This window comes from Temnothorax americanus, unplaced genomic scaffold (assembly GCF_048541705.1).
Source record: "Temnothorax americanus isolate GAGA-0224 unplaced genomic scaffold, ASM4854170v1 Scaffold86, whole genome shotgun sequence".
NCBI lineage: Eukaryota > Metazoa > Arthropoda > Insecta > Hymenoptera > Formicidae > Temnothorax > Temnothorax americanus.
Genome location: NW_027509809.1, coordinates 229693 through 249783, shown reverse-complemented (window position 1 = coordinate 249783; position 20091 = coordinate 229693). Strand labels below are relative to the sequence as shown.

General features: G+C 36.8%; 2 protein-coding genes, 1 long non-coding RNA gene and 1 pseudogene across 4 annotated transcripts in view; 1 reads left to right on the top strand and 3 right to left on the bottom strand.

Annotated features, from left to right (window-relative positions):
* Positions 1 to 4276, bottom strand: part of Rempa (intraflagellar transport protein rempA) — a 35640-nt gene extending 31364 nt beyond the window's left edge. The window contains exon 1 of the mRNA XM_077424537.1: positions 3939 to 4276. The gene's annotated coding sequence lies outside the window, so the exon portion shown is untranslated. The remainder of the gene's footprint in view (positions 1 to 3938) is intronic.
* A 1366-nt stretch (positions 4277 to 5642) lies between these two features.
* Positions 5643 to 6681, top strand: LOC143907670 (uncharacterized). Its single transcript, XR_013259933.1, has 4 exons — positions 5643 to 5788; positions 5992 to 6060; positions 6215 to 6361; positions 6511 to 6681. It is a non-coding gene; the product is annotated as an uncharacterized LOC143907670 (long non-coding RNA).
* A 4123-nt stretch (positions 6682 to 10804) lies between these two features.
* LOC143907680 (uncharacterized) lies at positions 10805 to 14744 on the bottom strand (annotated as a pseudogene).
* LOC143907679 (KRAB-A domain-containing protein 2-like) lies at positions 14630 to 16135 on the bottom strand. Of its 2 annotated transcripts, XM_077424564.1 has the most exons (3): positions 15786 to 16135; positions 15440 to 15622; positions 14630 to 15369 (listed from the first exon to the last, which is right to left on the bottom strand). In XM_077424564.1, exons 1-3 carry the CDS (start codon positions 16108 to 16110, stop codon positions 15326 to 15328), a joined length of 552 nt encoding a protein of 183 aa, XP_077280690.1. In that variant the 5' UTR covers positions 16111 to 16135; the 3' UTR covers positions 14630 to 15325. The 2 variants fall into 2 exon arrangements, with proteins under 2 accessions (XP_077280690.1, XP_077280689.1); XM_077424563.1 differs by having other exon boundaries at positions 14630 to 15622.
* Positions 16136 to 20091: the final 3956 nt, after the last annotated feature.

The window sequence follows — 20091 nt, the reverse complement described above, 5'->3', positions numbered from 1 at the left end:
AAAAATGGGACGTTTTTTTTCAAATTTTTTTTTAAACACACTTAATAAAAAATATCAAAAAATATTTTCAAACTGTGTTTCTATAAGATTTTCAAAGGACCCCGCACAAAAACCTATGGAAATAGGTTCTCGGCGAATTTGTCTGAAACTTTGGGAAAATGTTGTTCATGTCATCTTGATCAAAAGTTCTCAAGGCAACAACTCTCTTTAAAGCAGAATTTTTGCTCCAAAAGACCTCAAAGATGGATATTTTATCACGCGATCACAGATGATTTCACCCATTCAGCTTTCAGAATAATGATTGTGTGTGTTTGGGTGTATATTGCATAACCCATAAAACCTAATAACCTAATGTATTGATGAATAACAGTAATAACAGTATGAACCGTCGGGATTAGCGTTATCCAATGTGCACCGCAAGAAGGTTGCGCGATCGGATTTTGCACATTATTATGGCCCTGAAAAGGACCGATTTTGTTCTCAGGTTTCATGGGTTATGCAATACACACACACAATCATTATTCTAAAAGCTGAATGGGTAAAATCATCTGTGATCGCGTGATAAAATATCCATCTTTGAGGTCTCCTGGAGCAAAAATTCTGTTTTAAAGAAAGTTGTTGCCATGAGAACTTTTGATCAAGATGACATGAACAACATTTTCCCAAAGTTTCAGACAAATTCGCCGAGAACCCATTTCCATAGGTTTTTGTGCGGGGTTCTTTTTGACAAAAATTTTTGATTTACAAAAAACACGTATTGATCGATTTTCTCCAAAATTTTTTGTAAAAAACTCATCGATTGATTTCACAACTTTTAAGCCTAAATTTATAATGAGATAATAACGGGATCTATTTCTTTTTTCGATTTTTTAATTTCCATCTTTTATTTATTTGTGCTGAAAAATATCTGAAAAGAAAAAATAATTTACACAGGAACTACTATTAATAATTATCTAAGACATAGTGATTACTTACTAAATAGTTTACAAATTGATTTCAGAAAAAAATACAGTGAAATTAAAGCGTTTATTATTTATGCTTGATAAATTTTTTTTTATTAAGTAGCGTTTATTTTTCTACACGTTTAAATATTTTAAAAGTTCGAGATTCAACAGATGATGAAAATTGTTTAAATCTCAAAGTGCCTTCTCCGTCTGGAATTACACAATGATATTTCTGCGTTCCTGTTATTGTCTTAGCTCTAATATATCGCTTGTCTAATGATTCTTTGCTCTGAATATAATCTTTGTTAGAGAAGAATTTATTATCTCATTATAAATTTAGGCTTAAAAGTTGTGAAATCGATGATAGTTTTTTACAAAAATTTTTGGAGAAAATCGATCAGTACGTGTTTTTTGTAAATCAAAAATTTGTGTCAAAAATTTCAAAATCTTATAGAAATACAGTTAAAAAAAATTAAAAAAAATTTTTTTGAAAAAAAAAAAAAACGTTCCATTTGGCCCATGTTTCGTAAATTTATGAACGTTTAAAAAAAATAACGTAATTTTTCAAATATCGATATTTTGAAAACGGTTCGACAAAAAAATTTGAAAAAAATCATGGAGGCCTCTTTCAACCAATACTATAACATAAAAAATTTTCAAAAAAATCGAAGATGCAAAACCCAAATGGTGTCCGATTTGGCGTGGAACGCCCCATATAAACACATGGTGTAGTGTGTGAGTCTGTTACTACGTTTACGCGAGCGTTACTTCTACTGTAGTAATTTACGATAATTCCTTCGCGTAAACGGGATTTTGTAGTAACTTACGATAATTTACTCCGCGTAAACGAGTGATATATCGTAAGTTACTACAGAAGTAACGCTCGCGTTAACGTAGTGTGTGTGTGTGTGTGTATACATCTTCCATCGCATAAATTCTGCAAATGCACTTTGCTTGAAAAATACATATGATATAAAGGCACAAAATAAAAATTTATGCAGAATTATTCTTATTGTTAGTACAAAGTAATAGGAGCATGATCCTGGAGAAGTCCCATGTCCGTGACATCGTCATCGTGGACGGGGCCTGGGGCCCACAAAAAAAATAAAAATAATATATTTATGTGCGTATGCGTATCTCGTGCTCGTGCGATTGCGTGTGCGTGTGTATGAATATGTATGTTCAATTGCATTACGGTTTTATATGTAATATTATTTACTTTCGACAGTAACAATAAAAAAAATAACATATATTTCATTTATATATGTATTTTCGTTTACATTTCTCAACATTTTATCAACGAAATATTAAACAGAGTTTTTTGTCCTAAATAACATTACCGTTTTTTTTTCTTCAAATATACCCTAGAATTCAAAAAATCCTGATTTTACCATACTAAGTGTACGCTACCCAGTGTATTAAGAGAGAGAGGGACAGCAATGAGAGAGGGAAAGAGGGAGAGCGAGAGAGAGAGAGAGAGAGAGAGAGAGAGAGAGAGAGAGAGAGAGAGACAGAGACAGAGAGAGAGAGGAATAAATGGGTGCATGCAAATTACATACATAGAGAAAGGAATAATAATACGAGAGATATCTGTCCTTGTCTAACGAAGCATCTGTACGACATAACTGTCAAAGCTCGTTCTTTGAAACGGCTTCATAGATCGCAAAATCCTTTTACAGGAGTAAAGTTTAGGTACTAATGAAGGGTGGGATTGTAAAATAATTTGTAATAATTGAAAAAAATGTAAAATTGCCTAACGAGATATCTGTACCACATGGGCCCGATTCTCTAACGAGAAACATATGCGCAAACACTGCTCTAACAGAAAGGCTGCAAACTGATTTGCTCTGTCGCACAGTTTTTAGCCAATAAGCTTGCAGCTTTTCTGTTAGAGCAGAGTTTACGCATACGTTTGTAGATAGAAAATCGGGCCCCATATCTGTCAAAGCTCGTTCTTTGAAACGGCTTCATAGATCGCAAAATCTTTTTACAGGAGTAAAGTTTAGGTACTAATGAAGGGTGGGATTGTAAAATAATTAGTAATAATTGAAAAAAATGTAAAAATGTCTAACGCGATATCTGTACCACATATCTTTCAAAGCTCGTTCTTTGAAACGGCTTCATAGATCGCAAAATCCTTTTACAGGAGTAAAGTTTAGGTACTAATGAAGGGTGGGATTGTAAAATAATTAATAATAATTGAAAAAAATGTAAAAATGCCTAACCCGATATCTGTACCACATATCTTTCAAAGCTCGTTCTCTGAAACGGCTCCATAGATCGCAAAATCCTTTTACAGGAGTAAAGTTTAGGTACTAATGAAGGGTGGGATTGTAAAATAATTTGTAATAATTGAAAAAAATGTAAAATTGCCTAACGAGATATCTGTACCACATGGGCCCGATTCTCTAACGAGAAACATATGCGCAAACACTGCTCTAACAGAAAGGCTGCAAACTGATTTGCTCTGTCGCACAGTTTTTAGCCAATAAGCTTGCAGCTTTTCTGTTAGAGCAGAGTTTACGCATACGTTTGTAGATAGAAAATCGGGCCCCATATCTTTCAAAGCTCGATTCTTTGAAACGGCTTCATAGATCGCAAAATCCTTTTACAGGAGTAAAGTTTAGGTACTAATGAAGGGTGGGATTGTAAAATAATTAGTAATAATTGAAAAAAATGTAAAAATGCCTAACGCGATATCTGTACCACATATCTTTCAAAGCTCGTTCTCTGAAACGGCTTCATAGATCGCAAAATCCTTTTACAGGAGTGAAGTTTAGGTACTAATGAAGGGTGGGATTGTAAAATAATTAGTAATAATTGAAAAAAATGTAAAAATGTCTGACGCGATATCTGTACCACATATCTTTCAAAGCTCGTTCTTTGAAACGGCTTCATAGATCGCAAAATCCTTTTACAGGAGTAAAGTTTAGGTACTAATGAAGGGTGGGATTGTAAAATAATTAGTAATAATTGAAAAAAATGTAAAAATACCTATCGAGATATCTGTATCATATATCTGTCCTGGTTCGATTGCTGTGTAGAAACCAGACAATGTAGCCAACCCCGAAACTACCCACAGCTGCGTGCGCCATCTCGCTATCTCTCGCAAGATCCGTGAACTACTGCTGTGACATAATTGCTGCTCTGCGTGAATATTTTTGTGAAAAATATACACGATCGTTTCAAAGCTCTCATTTTTATTCCAGGCTTTCAATCTCAATTTCAAAGGTACGTTATTGTTTGTGCACGTCTTCTGAAGGGTGGGAAAGTTTAATTTCGTACATATTACGTATACAACTGTTTATATCAGAAAATAAGGTTTTGAGGTGACAGCATTTAAAAATTTTTTTCAATTATTACTAATTATTTGACAATCCCACCCTTCATTAGTACCTCTACTTTACTCCTGTAAAAGGATTTTGCGATCTGTAAAGCCGTTTCAAAATGAGAGCTTTGAAATGAATTGTCGGTAATTTGGACGGCTTTAGCATCCCCTTAAGCATATTCATAGATGGTTCTTATCTTAAGGACTGAGAAAGCCTTATTGGAGGATTCCTTATTATCAAGACCTCCTTGTTTCATAATAAAGCCTTCATGTCTCCTTCCAGGCTGCGTTCCAAAATTCACTCTAGGATTTTAGTTACCCAGAGTAAATTTTGGAACGCAACCCAAAAATTCACTCTGGGTAACTAAAATCTATAGTTTACGTCACGTACACTGTAGCATTTTAGTTAACTAGAGTGAATTTTGGACATCTATGAAGTTGGCCGGACAACTTCAACGTATCGAACTTTCATTAATTGGAATCGATTGGTGGTCGTTTGGTGGTCTTTAGTAGTCTAGTCCGATCGTTTGGTGGTTAGTCGTTTTCCTGTAAAAAAAAAAAAAATGAAATTTCCGGTGTAAAGTTAACCGGACAATTTTTATTTTTCAACCAATTTAATTTTTTTATAGCTCATTCGACGCGGAATCGTTTGGTAGTCACGAATATCATCATAAAAACGTTTGGTGGTCAACCGTTTTCCCAGAAAATAGAAAAAACCGTATGCGCATGATGCCGGACATATCACCTCTGTGCCACTAGTCGGAACAATTGTATTTATCACCCAAATTGACTTTGATAGGGCTCAATCGACGCGGTGGTCACGATTATCGTAATTAAAACGTTTGGTGGTCAATGGTTTTCCTAAGAAATAGAAAAAACCGTACTCTCACGCCATTGGTCGCATGACTCCGTGGCGTTGGCTCGGTAATTTGATGAATAAATATTATCTGATGAATAAATTTTCTGGGAAAACGGTTGACTACCAAACGTTTTTATAATGATATTCGTGACCACCAAACGATTCCGCGTCGAATGAGCTATAAAAAAGTTAAATTGGTTGAAAAATAAAAATTGTCCGGCTAACTTCACACCGGAAATTTCAATTTTTTTTTACAGGAAAACGACTAACCACCAAACGATCGGACTAGACTACCAAAGACCACCAAACGACCACCAATCGATTCCAATTAATGAAAGTTCGATACGTTGACGTTGTCTGGCCAACTTCATAGAGGTGAATTTTGGAACGCAGCCCAGAAGGAGCTTGTTCTCTAGGAACTTTATGTATTTTATGATTTATGCCACTGTTTAGAGCACGGGGTGTTTCCGACTAGTCGGATTTCTAATCGGCTCGAGCAGTGGTACTCAATCAGTTCATTTCGAAAAATCCCCTAGACTAATCTTTGCTGTCTCAGTACTCGGATTACGGATTACTGCGTTGCGTAGTGAGGAGCAAGTCGCAATTGTTCTCTCTGAAAGTTGAGTTCGTTGAGTTTTAATCAAAGCAGAGAAATAGGTACGTATTATTGTTCTAATGATTAACACTTTATTTTCTTTGAAATATACATTAAATAATAGAAGTGTATATGTACATACACGTTTCACTGACAGAAATCCCGAAAAACGAATTGTTAACCTCACTAACCTCTAACTTCACTTAACCTCATTACATTGATTGTTAATGTGTAATTTAATTAAAGCAATATTTTTTTTAAGCAGCTTGAAGACTTACAAGTCTTTTGAAATGGATGCGAGTGAGGACAGATCCATTGTGAGCAGTACTTTTTGGTAGGTATATTATAAAATTGAAAAATTTTTGTGTGTGTCTGGGAAGGTTTATTAAATATATATTTTTTGCTGTTATATATTATATTGTACACATGTTTAGAATTAAAGGAACATATCTTATTATATTATTTCAATAAATATATTTTTTTTACAGAAAACTGTAAATGTTAGCTGGCTGTTGACAGACATCAACGTCTGTATCGAGACAAGTTAACGCATTCACTGTAAATATTGTTCATCATCACTTGGATGTATCAAAAACCTGCAAGTGAGGACAGATCCATTGAGCAGGACATTTTTGGTAGGTATATTATAAAATTGAAAAATTTTCGTGCTAGGAAGGTTAATTAAATATATATATTTTTTTGCTATTATGTTATTGTATGTACACATGTTTAGAATGAAGAATATATATTATTATATTATTTCAATAAATATATTCCTTTACAGAAAACTAGATTTTAGCGGGCTGTTGACAGACATCGACAATTAAAGTCTGTATCGAGGCAAGTTAACGCATTCACTGTAAAATATCTCCTTCAAGGTAAATTCAAAATGTAATTCATATTGTTCCTTATCACTTGGATGTATCAAAAACCGCAATAAATTATTTACATTCTATTACATGTCTATTGAAATTGTTGCTGAACATATAGTCCAGTCACTATGTACAAAAAAACGGATTATAAAAGACATAATTCTGACCCAGGATTTTTCTTTTGGGGGGTGTTGGGGGGCTCAAGAAAAGCTTAATCTCAAGTTTTCGACCTCTGTTTCCCGCTTGCTTTTTTTACGGGAGTAAAAAATGTGAAAAAATGGTTTTTCCGCGATAACTCGGTTTTTAATAAAGTTACAAGGTCGAATCTGAGCTCATTTTAAAGCTTTTTTTACGCTCTACAAATTATGTCGTATGACATTTTTACGTATGATCGATTGTTTTCGAGACATCGAACGAGAAAGGGAAATAAAAAAGTATGAGAGAGATATATTTAGTTTTTTCTTTTTACTCATTATTGTCGTCCGTACTTGCAAAAATGCTTCAAATAAAACTTGTAGAGCGTAAAAAAACCTACAATTTTTATTTGTTATTTATTTTATTTCGTTGAAAATTACGCCTTGTAGAACGCCTCAAAGTGGAGAGTCGTCGTCATCGCGTTAGCGGCGCGTTGGTTACGTCGATACGCGGCACCGAACGCTTTCGCTAAGATTTCCGACTTCATTGACGCAAATAAGTAACATAATAGGTGTTTTTATAGGATTTTTCCCGCTCTACAAGTTACGTTCAGTGATATTTTGGCGTACGATCGATAGTTTTCGAGATATCGAAAGAGAAAAGGAAAAATTGAGCATTTTTGTTCGTTTTTTTCTATTTTATCGTTTTTCGCACACGAATCTGTATAAACGCTTCAAATAAAACTTGCACAGCAATAAAATTCGTAAAATGTTTTTATTTATTACTTTAATTTCGTTGAAAATTCCATATCGCACTACGCCTCAAAGTTGCAAATAAATCTTGCAAAGCCTGAAATTATTGTAGCTATTTTGAAACCGTCAAGTTTTCTTAATTACACTTACCGTTTCATTGAAGAATACATGAAAGCGTGCAGTTTTATATCTAAGTGACAATATTTGTGAAGTAAGTTTATAAGAAAGAAATACTTTATCGCTGACGCGATGGCGACGACTCTCCACTTTGAGGTGCTCTACAAGGCGTAATTTTCAACGAAATGAAATGAATAACAAATAAAAATTGTAGGTTTTTTACGCTCTACAAGTTTCATTTGAAGCATTTTTGCAATTTCGGACGACAATAATGAGTAAAGAGAAAAAACTAAATATCTCTCATACTTTTTTATTTCCCTTTCTCGTTCCATGTCTCGAAAACAATCGATTATACGTAAAAATGTCATACGACATAATTTGTAGAGCGTAAAAAAAACTTTAAAATGAGCTCCGATTCGACCTTGTAACTTTATTAGAAACCGAATTATCGCGGAAAAACCATTTTTCACATTTTTTACTCCCGTAAAAAAAGCAAGCGGGAAACAAAGGTCGAAAACTTGAGATTAAGCTTTTTTTGATCCCCCAACACCCCCCAAAAGAAAAATCCTGGGTCAGAATTATGTCTTTTTTAAATGTACATAGTGACTGGACTAATAAGGATCATACAAGGATGGATATATTTCTTTTATGGAATGTTTTTTTTAATAACGATGAGGACAATGAAGCTAATTGGCAAATGCACCACGTTAGAGAACCGCATTTGAAAATTAGTAATTATTTTGAGAACATTGTTCTTTTCTATTCTGTCACAGGTGATGACAAATTTGTATTATTTATCGTTTGAATTTCATACAGAAAGCTATATATGCACAAACACACGCAATAGTCCTCACACACACACACACACACACACACACACACACACACACACACACACGCACACGCACAGCACACGCACACGCACACGCACACGCACACGCACACGCACACCGCACACGCACACGACACGGCCCACGCACACGCACACCGCACACGCACGCGCACACGTACTCGCACACTCACACGCACACACACACGCACACGCACACGCACACGCACACGCAAACGCACACGCACACGCACACGCACACGCACACGCACACGCACACGCACACGCACACCACACGCACACGCACCGCCACATCGCACACGCACCCGCACATCGTCACACGCACACGCACACGCACACTCACACCGCACACGCACACGCAACACGCAACACGCACACGCACCACGCACACGCACACGCACACCGCACGACGCACACGCACAACGCACACGCACACGCACACGCACACGCACAAGGAGACGCACACGCAACCCCGACACACGCACACGCACACGCACACGCACACGCACACGCACTCACACGCACCGCACCACGCACACGCACACGCACAAGCTCACCCACACGCACACGCACACGCACCCGCACACGCAACGCACACGCACACGCACACTCCATCGCACACGCACACGCACACGCCCACGCACACGCACACGCACACGCACACGCACCACCGCACACACACTCAACACCACACGCAACATCGCACAGCCACACGCACACGCACACCACACACACACACACACCACACAACACACACACACACAATAGCGCAACTTTATCACAGCTACATATAGACATTGATCAAATAAAACATATGTTTATCTTATATATAATTTTTTAAAGATTTTTAAATTGAATTTATTCTTAAAGTGTGTGTGTGTGTGTGTGTGTGAGTGTGTGTGTGTGTGTGTGTGTGTGTGTGTGTGTGTGTGTGTGTGTGTGTGCGCGTGTGCGTGTGTGTGTGTGTGTAATGACTATTCCGTCTGGTCCGGCATAAATAGCATTCTGTATGAAATTCAAACGATAAATAATACAAACTTGTCATCACCTGTGACAGAATAAAAAAGAACAATGTTCTCAAAATAATTACTAATTTTTAAATGCGGTTCTCTAACGTGGTGCATTTGCCAATTAGCTTCATTGTCCTCATCGTTATTAAAAAAAACATTCCATAAAAGAAATATATCCATCCTTGTATGATCCTTATGTTCAGCAACAATTTCAATAGACATGTAATAGAATGTAAATAATTTATTGTGGTTTTTGATACATCCAAGTGATAAGGAACAATATGAATTACATTTTGAATTTACCTTGAAGGAAATATTTTACAGTGAATGCGTTAACTTGCCTCGATACAGACTTTAATTGTCGATGTCTGTCAACAGCCCGCTAAAATCTAGTTTTCTGTAAAGGAATATATTTATTGAACATTAATTATATCATCTATTTGTTCTCTTAAACATGTGGTACATGACACTAACATAATTTAGCATAAATAATAGCATTATATTTTAATAACCTTTCCTGTTTAGCCACGAAAATTTGTCATTTATAATGAGACCTTCCAAAAAATGTCTGCTAATGGATTGTCTCCTTTTCAGGTTTTAGACTCTATTTTAGTGATGGAGGATAAAATATTACAGTGTGAATCTGGGATATTATTGTATAGCTACAGACGTTGATGGTCTGTCATAATAGCCAGTCGAACATTTACAGTGTCTGTAAAAAAAAGATGATTTATTGAAATAATATTCAGAAGATAGGTTCCTTTTATTTTAATCTCCAATAAAGGTTCGTAAAATTTAATATATAGACATATACAAACACAACATAAATATATATTGTACGTACGTATTGTACGTAACGGTGCGTGCGAGAACGTGAGAAAGAGAGTGAGAGATTAGCTGTAATTAATAAAATAAAATCAGTAAGAAATACTTTTATTGTATTGTTTATTGCACTACCTAATGTACTGCCCATTAGAGTACTCCTTTGTATATTATCTTATGTAACTGTATACTCCTTTATTTATATATTATCTTATGTAACTGTGTGTGTGTGTGTGTATACCTGAAAAAAGCTTTGTGCCCTCGACCATTCGGTATTTGACCCTGCAGTCTTAATCTGCGGACAGCTTCTCTCAAGTGCTTTGGTGGTAATGGACCGGTTTCATTCTGGGCCTCCATAACATCTAAAGCTATACAACAAGCACAATATAATCTAGAATTAAATTCCAATATTCTAACCGTACTTATAAAAAAGAGCTCGTACCTTTTTCAACAATCTCGCCAACAAATACCTCAGCAATTCCCGACATAGCTACCCGACAACGTTCTGAAACACTGAACAGCCTGTTATGGTTTGCATATATATATAATCTGTGAAACATATTTAGTATAATACTTCTTTAATGGAATGGCTATTTCTTTTGTAAATAACGACTAAAAATAAGGTGCGTACCCTCTTTATAGCTGCTTTTGGAAATGCAGATCGTCTGTACATCTCGTATCTGTCCACGTGATCTTCAGTGAAGTTGGATACTAGTACTCTGTAAAAGAAAAGTTTTCAAAAATATATTCTCAATAGTCAAGCAATAAACTTGTTATACGTGCACATAAACTTGTAAGACGTCAAATACGTACTGCATCTTTTCTTTCTCCTCCTCTTCTATCTCTCTTCTGCTCTTCTCCTTACTCTCCCGCCTTTCTTTCGTACTGACTGGGTTGGCGAGGTATCATAATATCATTACTGAATATATCCTCTGCAGTCTTCGCCTTCCTTCCTGTCAAATTCCTGCTTCACAATCTCTATTGCCTCCACAATCCGGTAGGTAGAATTAGATCCTGTATTTTCAGTCTCTTCAGTATCCGACTGCGATTGAGAGCTCATTGCATCCAACAACTCCGCCTAAGTAATACAGATAATAATTAGTTAACTCTCTTAAAAAATAAGTTATAAAATTTAATTAAATGTTCAATGTTTTTTCTACTAACAGTAAAAATGGAAAAGTTACAAATTTTAAGTAACATCAAAGGAAAGGGAGACGTAAAAAGAAGGAAGATAAGAGAGATAAGTGATTTCGAAGTACAACAGATAAATGTAATTATTACCTATAATATTACCTTGTTGAATTAATCGTCGCGTCGCGTAATAAAGAGTCACACGGTCGGTCTTGCTCCGCGCGTATTACCGTGTCTCTCGATCGATCGAGATAGGTTAAATGATGATGAACTGACTGACAGCGCGCTAAACGAACGCACTGTCTGCACTGCACTGCACTGCGATATCTCGATCGATCGAGATAGGTTAAGTGATGATGAACTGACTGACATCGCGCTAAACGAACGCACTGTCTGCACTGCACTGCACTGCGATACTAACGCCGCTAGCCGCCAGTGTCGAAAAAGTGAAAGTAACGTTTCTGATTATGACGTCATCATAAGAATATATCGGCGTTAGGAGGAGTATCTTAATAAAAAATTTTCACATTTGGACTTTGCGTCGCAATATCTCCGCTCGTAGGGCACGTAGCGGAATATTATGAGAGAAACCCCCCCCTAATTGGACCCCAAGCTATCGATCAAGCCTACTTAGAACTTGATCCGTTCACTCGTTATCGAGATCTCAACATCTCGGGTACTCGCAACTCGTCGCGTCGCGTAAAAGAGTCACGGTCGGTCTCGCTCCGCGTGTACTTGGCGCGAGACACTACCGTGTCTCTTGATTCTGCCGCTAGGGAAATTTTAAGTCGATTTTTATGAATCAAACTTGAATTCAATGTTTAGGTGTCCCAGGTTGCCGATGACGAGGTCCACATAGCGCGCTCTATAGTTTTCAGTGTCCAGGTGTATTAATACCTTGAATTCGATGGCCACGTGTTCCAAATTGCCGATGACGAGGTCCACATAGTGCGCTTCGTAGTTTTCGGTGTCTACATGTATTAATACTTCGAATTCGATATCTACGTGTCCTACATTGGGTGCGTTTATCCGATACTTTGCTAGCCTAGCAATCGTGAGCAGTCGCTCGTTTTCGCTCGTTTCCTCTTTTTTGACTTACTGGATTAAAAAAGAGAAAACGAGCAAAAACGAGCAACTGCTCACGATGGCTAGGCTAGTGGAGTATTGGCTAAACGCACGCATTCAGATTTAAAGTTATTAATACACCTAGACACCAAAAACTATGAAGCGCACTATGTGGACCTCGTCATCAGCAACCTGGGACACCTAGACATCAATTTCAAGGTATTAATACACGTGAACACCGAAAACTACGGAGCGCACTATGTGGACTTTGTCATCGGCAACCTGGGACACCTAGACATCGAATTCAACGTACGATTACACCTGGACACCGAAAACTATGAAGCGCACTATCTGGATCCCGTCATCGGCAACCTGGGACACGTGAACATCGAATTCAAGGTATTAATACACGTAGACACCGAAAACTACGGAGCGCACTATGTGGACCTTGTCATCGGCAACCTGGGACACCTAGACATCGCATTCAACGTACGATTACACCTGGACACCGAAAACTATGAAGCGCATTATCTGGATCCCGTCATCGGCAACCTGGAACACGTGGACATCGAATTCAAGATATTAATACACGTAGACACCAAAAACTACGGAGCGCACTATGTGGACCTCGTCATCGGCAACCTGGGACACGTAGACATCGAATTCAACGTATTATTACACCTGGACACCGAAAACTATGAAGCGCATTATCTGGATCCCGTCATCGGCAACCTGGGACACGTGGACATCGAATTCAAGATATTAATACACGTAGACACCAAAAACTACGGAGCGCACTATGTGGACCTCGTCATCGGCAACCTGGGACACGTAGACATCGAATTCAACGTATTATTACACCTGGACACCGAAAACTATAAAGCGCACTATCTGGACCTCGTCATCGGCAACCTGGGATACATAGACATCAAATTCAAGCTTGATTCATAAGAATCGACCTAAAAATTCCTTAGCGGCACTTTCTGCCAAGCGTAGAGAACCTTCTTTTCCGTTGACTCAATATTTATTATATATATGTTACGCCCAAATACCGAAATCGCTCAGTGAGCGAAAAAAACATCCATAACGCGTTGTGGACGGTGCTGATCATCCAAATACCGAAATAAGATATTTTTCCGGTGTGTGGACGTCTTTATTATCCACAACGCGATATGTGCATTTGAGAAACGTCCACGACGCGTTCTGCATAACTTGATATGCTCACAAAGCAAATTTACTTGAGAATTTATAGGAATAATATAAAATTAGAAAACACAGAGATGAATTACTCAAATAAAACGTATTTATTAGTAATAAATCAAACTATATTAATTATTATTAGACTCCAGGAACATAATTATTACAACAATCTGATAACATTACTGTTTAGGAACATTGTTGTCTATGAATATAAAATAAAATACAAACTATATTAATTATTAGACTCCAGGAACATAATTATTACAGCAATCTGATAACATTACTGTTTAGGAACATTGTTGTCTATGAATATAAAATAAAATACAAACTATATTAATTATTAGACTCCAGGAACATAATTATTACAGCAATCTGATAACATTACTGTTTAGGAACATTGTTGTCTATGAATATAAAATAAAATACAAACTATATTAATTATTAGACTCCAGGAACATAGTTATTACAGCAATCTGATAACATTACTGTTTAGGAACATTGTTGTCTATGAATATAAAATATAACAAAATGATATAAAATCAAACAAAAAAATTTTGAAAATAGTACAAAAATTAAAAGAAATCATTGAATAGAATTATTTGTTCTTGCACTCGCTGTTGTTATGACATTTTGAATTGCAGAGAACTTCTTTGGACCGACAATTGCACTTTTTAGAAATACAATAACGCTTGCAATTGCACATAACAAATCCTTGTTTTGACCCCGACGCGAGAACTGAAGCTTGTCTCAAATTTAATAACGTGCTAGGGACTTCTGATAGTTTGATAAAATTGGAATCGGCAAACGTGAATTCATTTCTACTATAAAGTCTTTCTAGCTCTCCATTTTTTGTTCCCAACTTATACAAACCACATTCATTAACGCTTAAAACCGCAGCCAGTACATTTCTGGGAGCAAGTCTTCCCTGTCAACATCTGGAACTTTAACTACGACGTTTTGACCTACCTCAGCAGGAGGAAGTTTTTGGCAAGACAAAGATAACATTTTTGCAGCTTGTTTCTCCAATCCGGATTTAGCATCTTCACGTTGATCTCTGATTGCATCAGTTCTGTTGCAACGGCTACATACGACTTGATCTTCAGTTTCAATTCCACATTTTACATGTACCTTAAGACTACATTTTTGGCATGTTACGAGAATCCCACATTCTTCACAAATAGCACATAAATCTGTATTGTACAAATTGTCTTCTGTTTCATTATCTGGTCCAGTTGTTATCCCATCCAATATTCTTTCCAAATCTTCTTCTGTTTCCAATAATTCATATGTTTCCTTTCCAGTGAAGAATCTGCTAATCCGATTCTTTGTTTCATGCCAAACATGGCTTCGTAAGGACTTTTCTTTATTCCTTCATGTAGTGAGCGATTTTTTTTGCTTTGAATAAACCTTAGACCCTCTGACCATTGTTTCGTATTATTATCTAACATCCATGCTACCAACATGTCTCGCACATCTTGATTAGATCTTTCCACAGATCCTTGACTTTGGGAATGACGAGGCTTTCCGTGCACAAGTTTCAAGCCTGGCCACATATCTACTAAGTTTTGAATTACGTGGTTAACAAATTCTCGTCCGTTGTCGCTTTGGAGGATAAAAGGAGCTCCAAAAATACAAAAAATGTCCATTAAATTATATGCGACTTCATTTGCTGTTTTAGTTTTAAGTGGCCTGAGAATCGTGAATTTAGTTAGATGGTCTTGATAGTTAAAAATGAAACGATAGTCTCTATCTGGCTCACTCTGCATGTCGATTAGGTCCACTTGACATCTTGAATTCATATGGTTGGAAAGAATTGGCGCCACGACTAATCCTTTTGTTTTAATTTTTTTCTTTCCTTGACATTGTTCACATAGTGACAGATAGATTTGAATAGCGGTTCTAGTGACATTGCAGTACTTTTTGTTAATTTCAGCTTCCATAACTAAATACAGAAGAAACAAAATTTTATCTTAAACATAGTAAAGTTGCATAAGTTTCCAAAACCAAAAAATAAATGAAGAATAATTAGTGGGAGTCCTCAATTTATAGATCTAAAACAAACAAAATTAACAATAATACTGAACTAACTATTTTTAGATATTTACCTCTTATTCTTTTATGTCCAGTGGCTATGTGAGCAGTTTCAAGTATATCAAACAAATCTTCTGTTTTGCAGTAGTATCGAAAAGTTTCGGTCGGTGTTTTTCCAGTTTTTTCTATTAATTTATCATTTTCTCCAACGGTAATGATATCAAACCTTTTCAATCTTCTATATTGTTTGGATGACAAAGGGTTCTTAGTGTCTTTCAAAAGTTTTGCTTCTCTAACCTCAAAAATTATCTGATTATATTGCTCACTCGTGAAATAATCACTACGATCATTGCTGTTGTCTACAATTTCTTTTAACTTTTCATTGAATAACTTCTTCATATTTTATTTTCTTCAATAAAACTGTTCAAACAATTGAATTTGTTTAATAACATTTAAAAAAGACACAGTTAATTTCCCTCAAGCAGAGTGATAACAAACTGACAAGCAGTGCTGCAAACAATCGGCCTTTGGTCGCACGGTCGCATAGGGAGGGGATGACGCACACAAGCGAGCGACCGTGTCCGTGTGCGCTCGGCACGATCGCTCGCTTGTGTGCGTCATCCCCTCCCTATGCGACCATGCGACCAAAGGCCGATTGTTTGCAGCACTGCTGACAATTTTAAATGACTGACAAGGTTAGATGACTAATCGCTTTGTGAGCATTTCAAGTTATCCAGAACGCGTCGTGGACGTTTTTCAAATGCACATATCGCGTTGTGGATAATAAAAACGTCCACACACCGGAAAAATATCTCATTTCGGTATTTGGATGATCAGCACCGTCCACAACGCGTTATGGGTGTTTTTTTCGCTCACTGAGCGATTTCGGTGTTTGGGCGTAACATAGATACCTAATTTACCTAAATAGAAATCTTCCTCCTGACCGATAAGTCTATCGACCTAATTTCGAAATACGCGCGCGATATCGAAACTGGCGATACCTGCGCCGCCAGCGTCGAAAAAGTGAAAGTAACGTTTCTGATTATGACGTCATCATATCAGACGTCGGCGTTAGGAATATCTTAAAAATAAATTTTCACATTTGGACTTTGCGTCGCAATATCTCCGCTCGTAAGGCACGTAGCGGAATATTATGAGAGAAACCCCCCCCTAATTGGACCCCAAGCTATCGATCAAGCCTACTTAGAACTTGATCCGTTCACTCGTTATCGAGATCTCAACATCTCGGGTACTCGCAACCCGTCGCGTCGCGTAAAAGAGTCACGGTCGGTCTCGCTCCGCGTGTACTTGGCGCGAGACACTACCGTGTCTCTTGATAGAATAATCCGGCATTACAACGAAGACCAACGCTTGGCCAATGGTTGGCAGCCTTACGTCGCCCTACATTCTGTCAGACAGTGCTGGGCTATCCACCGGCAAATGACTGGCTGTTTATATGTAGAATAACCACGGTTAAAAAATGGCAAATAATAATGACTCAGTGATAACGACTCAGTGCGCGGAGGGCAGGGCCTTTTATACCAGCGCGTCACACATCCCCAGTAACGATCCAAAAAATTAGTTGAGCCAATCGGCCGCCGACCCACCGAATTTTCGTTTGAGTTGAACAGCGGATTTCGGAGTCGGCAACCGATCAGCTGTTTACGCCGTGGTCTTTCGCTCCGTCCCGAATGTTTACGTCGCGTATCCGAGACAAAGGAATAGAGCTAGCAAACACAGAATAAAGGGAGACCGTTTTTTCGGCCTCTCGAAGTTTCCGAGAATAACGTCGGTTATTCCCGAAATAAGTAATTATAATTTTCTTCGCGATTATTCACGCGGTCGTTTGCGAAAACTCGCTTTCGAACAGCATTTGTAACGTCAAGTGGACCGCAGCCATGATCATACATGTGTAAATGTTATACATAGAATATATTGTACAATGCAATATCAATTTTATTTTTCATTGAAAAACATGGCAAAAGTTATTTTTCATTTATTGTTATTTTTATTTCACCAAGACAAAGACGTCAGTCATGGACATATTTATACATATTTAATACCACAAATTTTACAAGATATTATTTTCACCGGGACATAAACGAATGAACAATCAGAAAGAAATAAAGCGAGCGTAGAAGTGACAGAAAAGAGAAGAAGAATAGAGAGAGAGAGAGAGAGAGAGAGAGAAAGAGAGAGAGAGAGAGAGAGAGAGAGAGAGAGAGAGAGAGAAATTGCGCGCTTTGTTAGTAAATGCGAGAACAACACACACCCACACACACGACGCTAACACAGATGCGATGACAGCGAGCACGACTTGTATTTGTGTGACAGTATTTTTTTATATTTCTTAGAATTATTTGAACATTGAATTATTAAAAACATTTTAAAAATAGGATCGATTTATTTACCTTCTTTTCCCTTTAAAAATTACTGTGAAATACATGTCATAAAAGTTATTGTTGTTTCATACATGGTTCGTTATTATATATTACGTAACAGTAATATGTAATAATGTTATAATGTTTATCATTGAAATTCTAAGTAATTATTAATATTTAAAATAGACATAGAGAAGAGAACATAATAAATGTAATCAGCATTACTGTTTCGCAGCATATGGTTTTCACTGATACCGAGTTCGACTAGTAATATATATTATTACACATTAAATATGCGGAACATATCATATAACGTTACATGTTTTGAAAAAAAAATTATGAAATATCAAGCATTATTTTTTTTCACAAAAAAACGATAATAAATAAATCAATCATATTTACAAAATGATTTTTAATAACTCAATAAGTTGTATATATATATATATGTGTTCACACCGCCTGTATCGCAAGGGATATGTGCTGGCAATGACTGCACCGCAAGGATAATGTGCCGGCAACGACTGTACCACACCCCCCCCCCCAATTACCCCTGAAAAATACACGCCAAAAATGGCGATGTATATTCCCCAGAAAGGGAACGGCGGCAGCGACAGGGACATCGACAGCGACTTTACCATAGAGCCACTAAGGGATTTTTTTTTCAATTTTTACAATGTATATTTATGTTGAGCACATTTTACAAAATAATTTTTTTATTTTAAGTAAAAAATTAATTAAAGCTTTTTTTTATGTATTTGGTGCAATTTTAATGATTGTGTAATATCTCTTTTACATAACATGTTATTTATTTTACAAATATAATTAAAGGTCAGACTCGTATGTATCAACAATTATTTATTTTATTGCTTTTTGTACAATTTATACTTGTCTTGCAAAGAATATGTATGCATATTTGCCATATGTGTTAAGTATTAGTCTACTTTAAAATTGACCTACTGCGTTTCTTCAGCACACACCGTGTCCGTGTTATGTATATTACTTACATCGTCATTATATTACACAATTTCATTATTTAGTATTTGCTCAGCGACAATCGTTATTGTACTATACATATACAGGGTGCCCCAGAATTCTTGGTACTTTTTTCATATTTAGATAGAGCGAGCCAAACTGAGTCGAAAAGTCATGTACCATTTTGCAATTTTCGCAATAGTTGACGAGTTGTTAATAATTAAAAATCGACGTATTAGCCCGCCCTCCGCCAAATCCAAGCGCGCGGCGAGATGCGGCCGCCCCGCGGTCGGCGCGCGGGCAGTTGTTTACTACAAGCGGCGATGATTACGCACGAGCGGCGCGTAACGCCGGGCCCCTGTCCTAAGCGATGATATAGTTTCTCGCCTTTTTTAAATAGAAATAAAATTTTTTAACAACATAGAAAATTTTTTTGTGCGTACGTATGTACACATATGTGTGCACATGCATACACAAGAAAATATCAATTCTACTGCTTAAAAAAGCGATTACTCAATTTACCATTTTTTTTTTAGTAAGTAACGGTTGTCTTTAAGCAAGAATATTTTCATGATAATAGTCTTAAAATGTACAAATTTTAGAAAGAGTCTTTATTATGTACTCGAAAGAAGAATTTATATTTCTTCAAAGAACATAATGAAATTTTATCAAAGAAAAGTCAAAATAATAAATAAAATAATATGAGGACCCTCGAGATTAAAATAGGAGAAGGCTATGAGGGTCAGACGCAGATCACAGTGCGTAATATCAGAAATAAGTGATTTATTCGTCGTTTTGATACATTACATCGATCCGTACGTTTCGGCTCAGTTTTGAGCCATCTTCAACGGTAGTTACAGAAATTAAGTTACACGTTCTCCGTACCGTATGGTGAGTTTACTGATTCAAAGTATCAGAAACATAGACCAATTGATCCATATCTGTAAATTTGTTCAATTAATGTTGAGATATTAAAAAGATCCCTTAGGAAACTCAACATACGGTAGGGAGAACTTTTAACGGTCAT

Coding starts and splice junctions, on each gene's coding strand:
- LOC143907679 (XM_077424563.1), bottom strand. CDS start 16,110: ATGAAGAAGTTATTCAATGAAAAGTTAAAAGAAATTGTAGACAACAGC. Junction 15,623..15,785: donor TGGACATAAAAGAATAAGAG/GTAAATATCTAA, acceptor TTCTGTATTTAG/TTATGGAAGCTGAAATTAAC.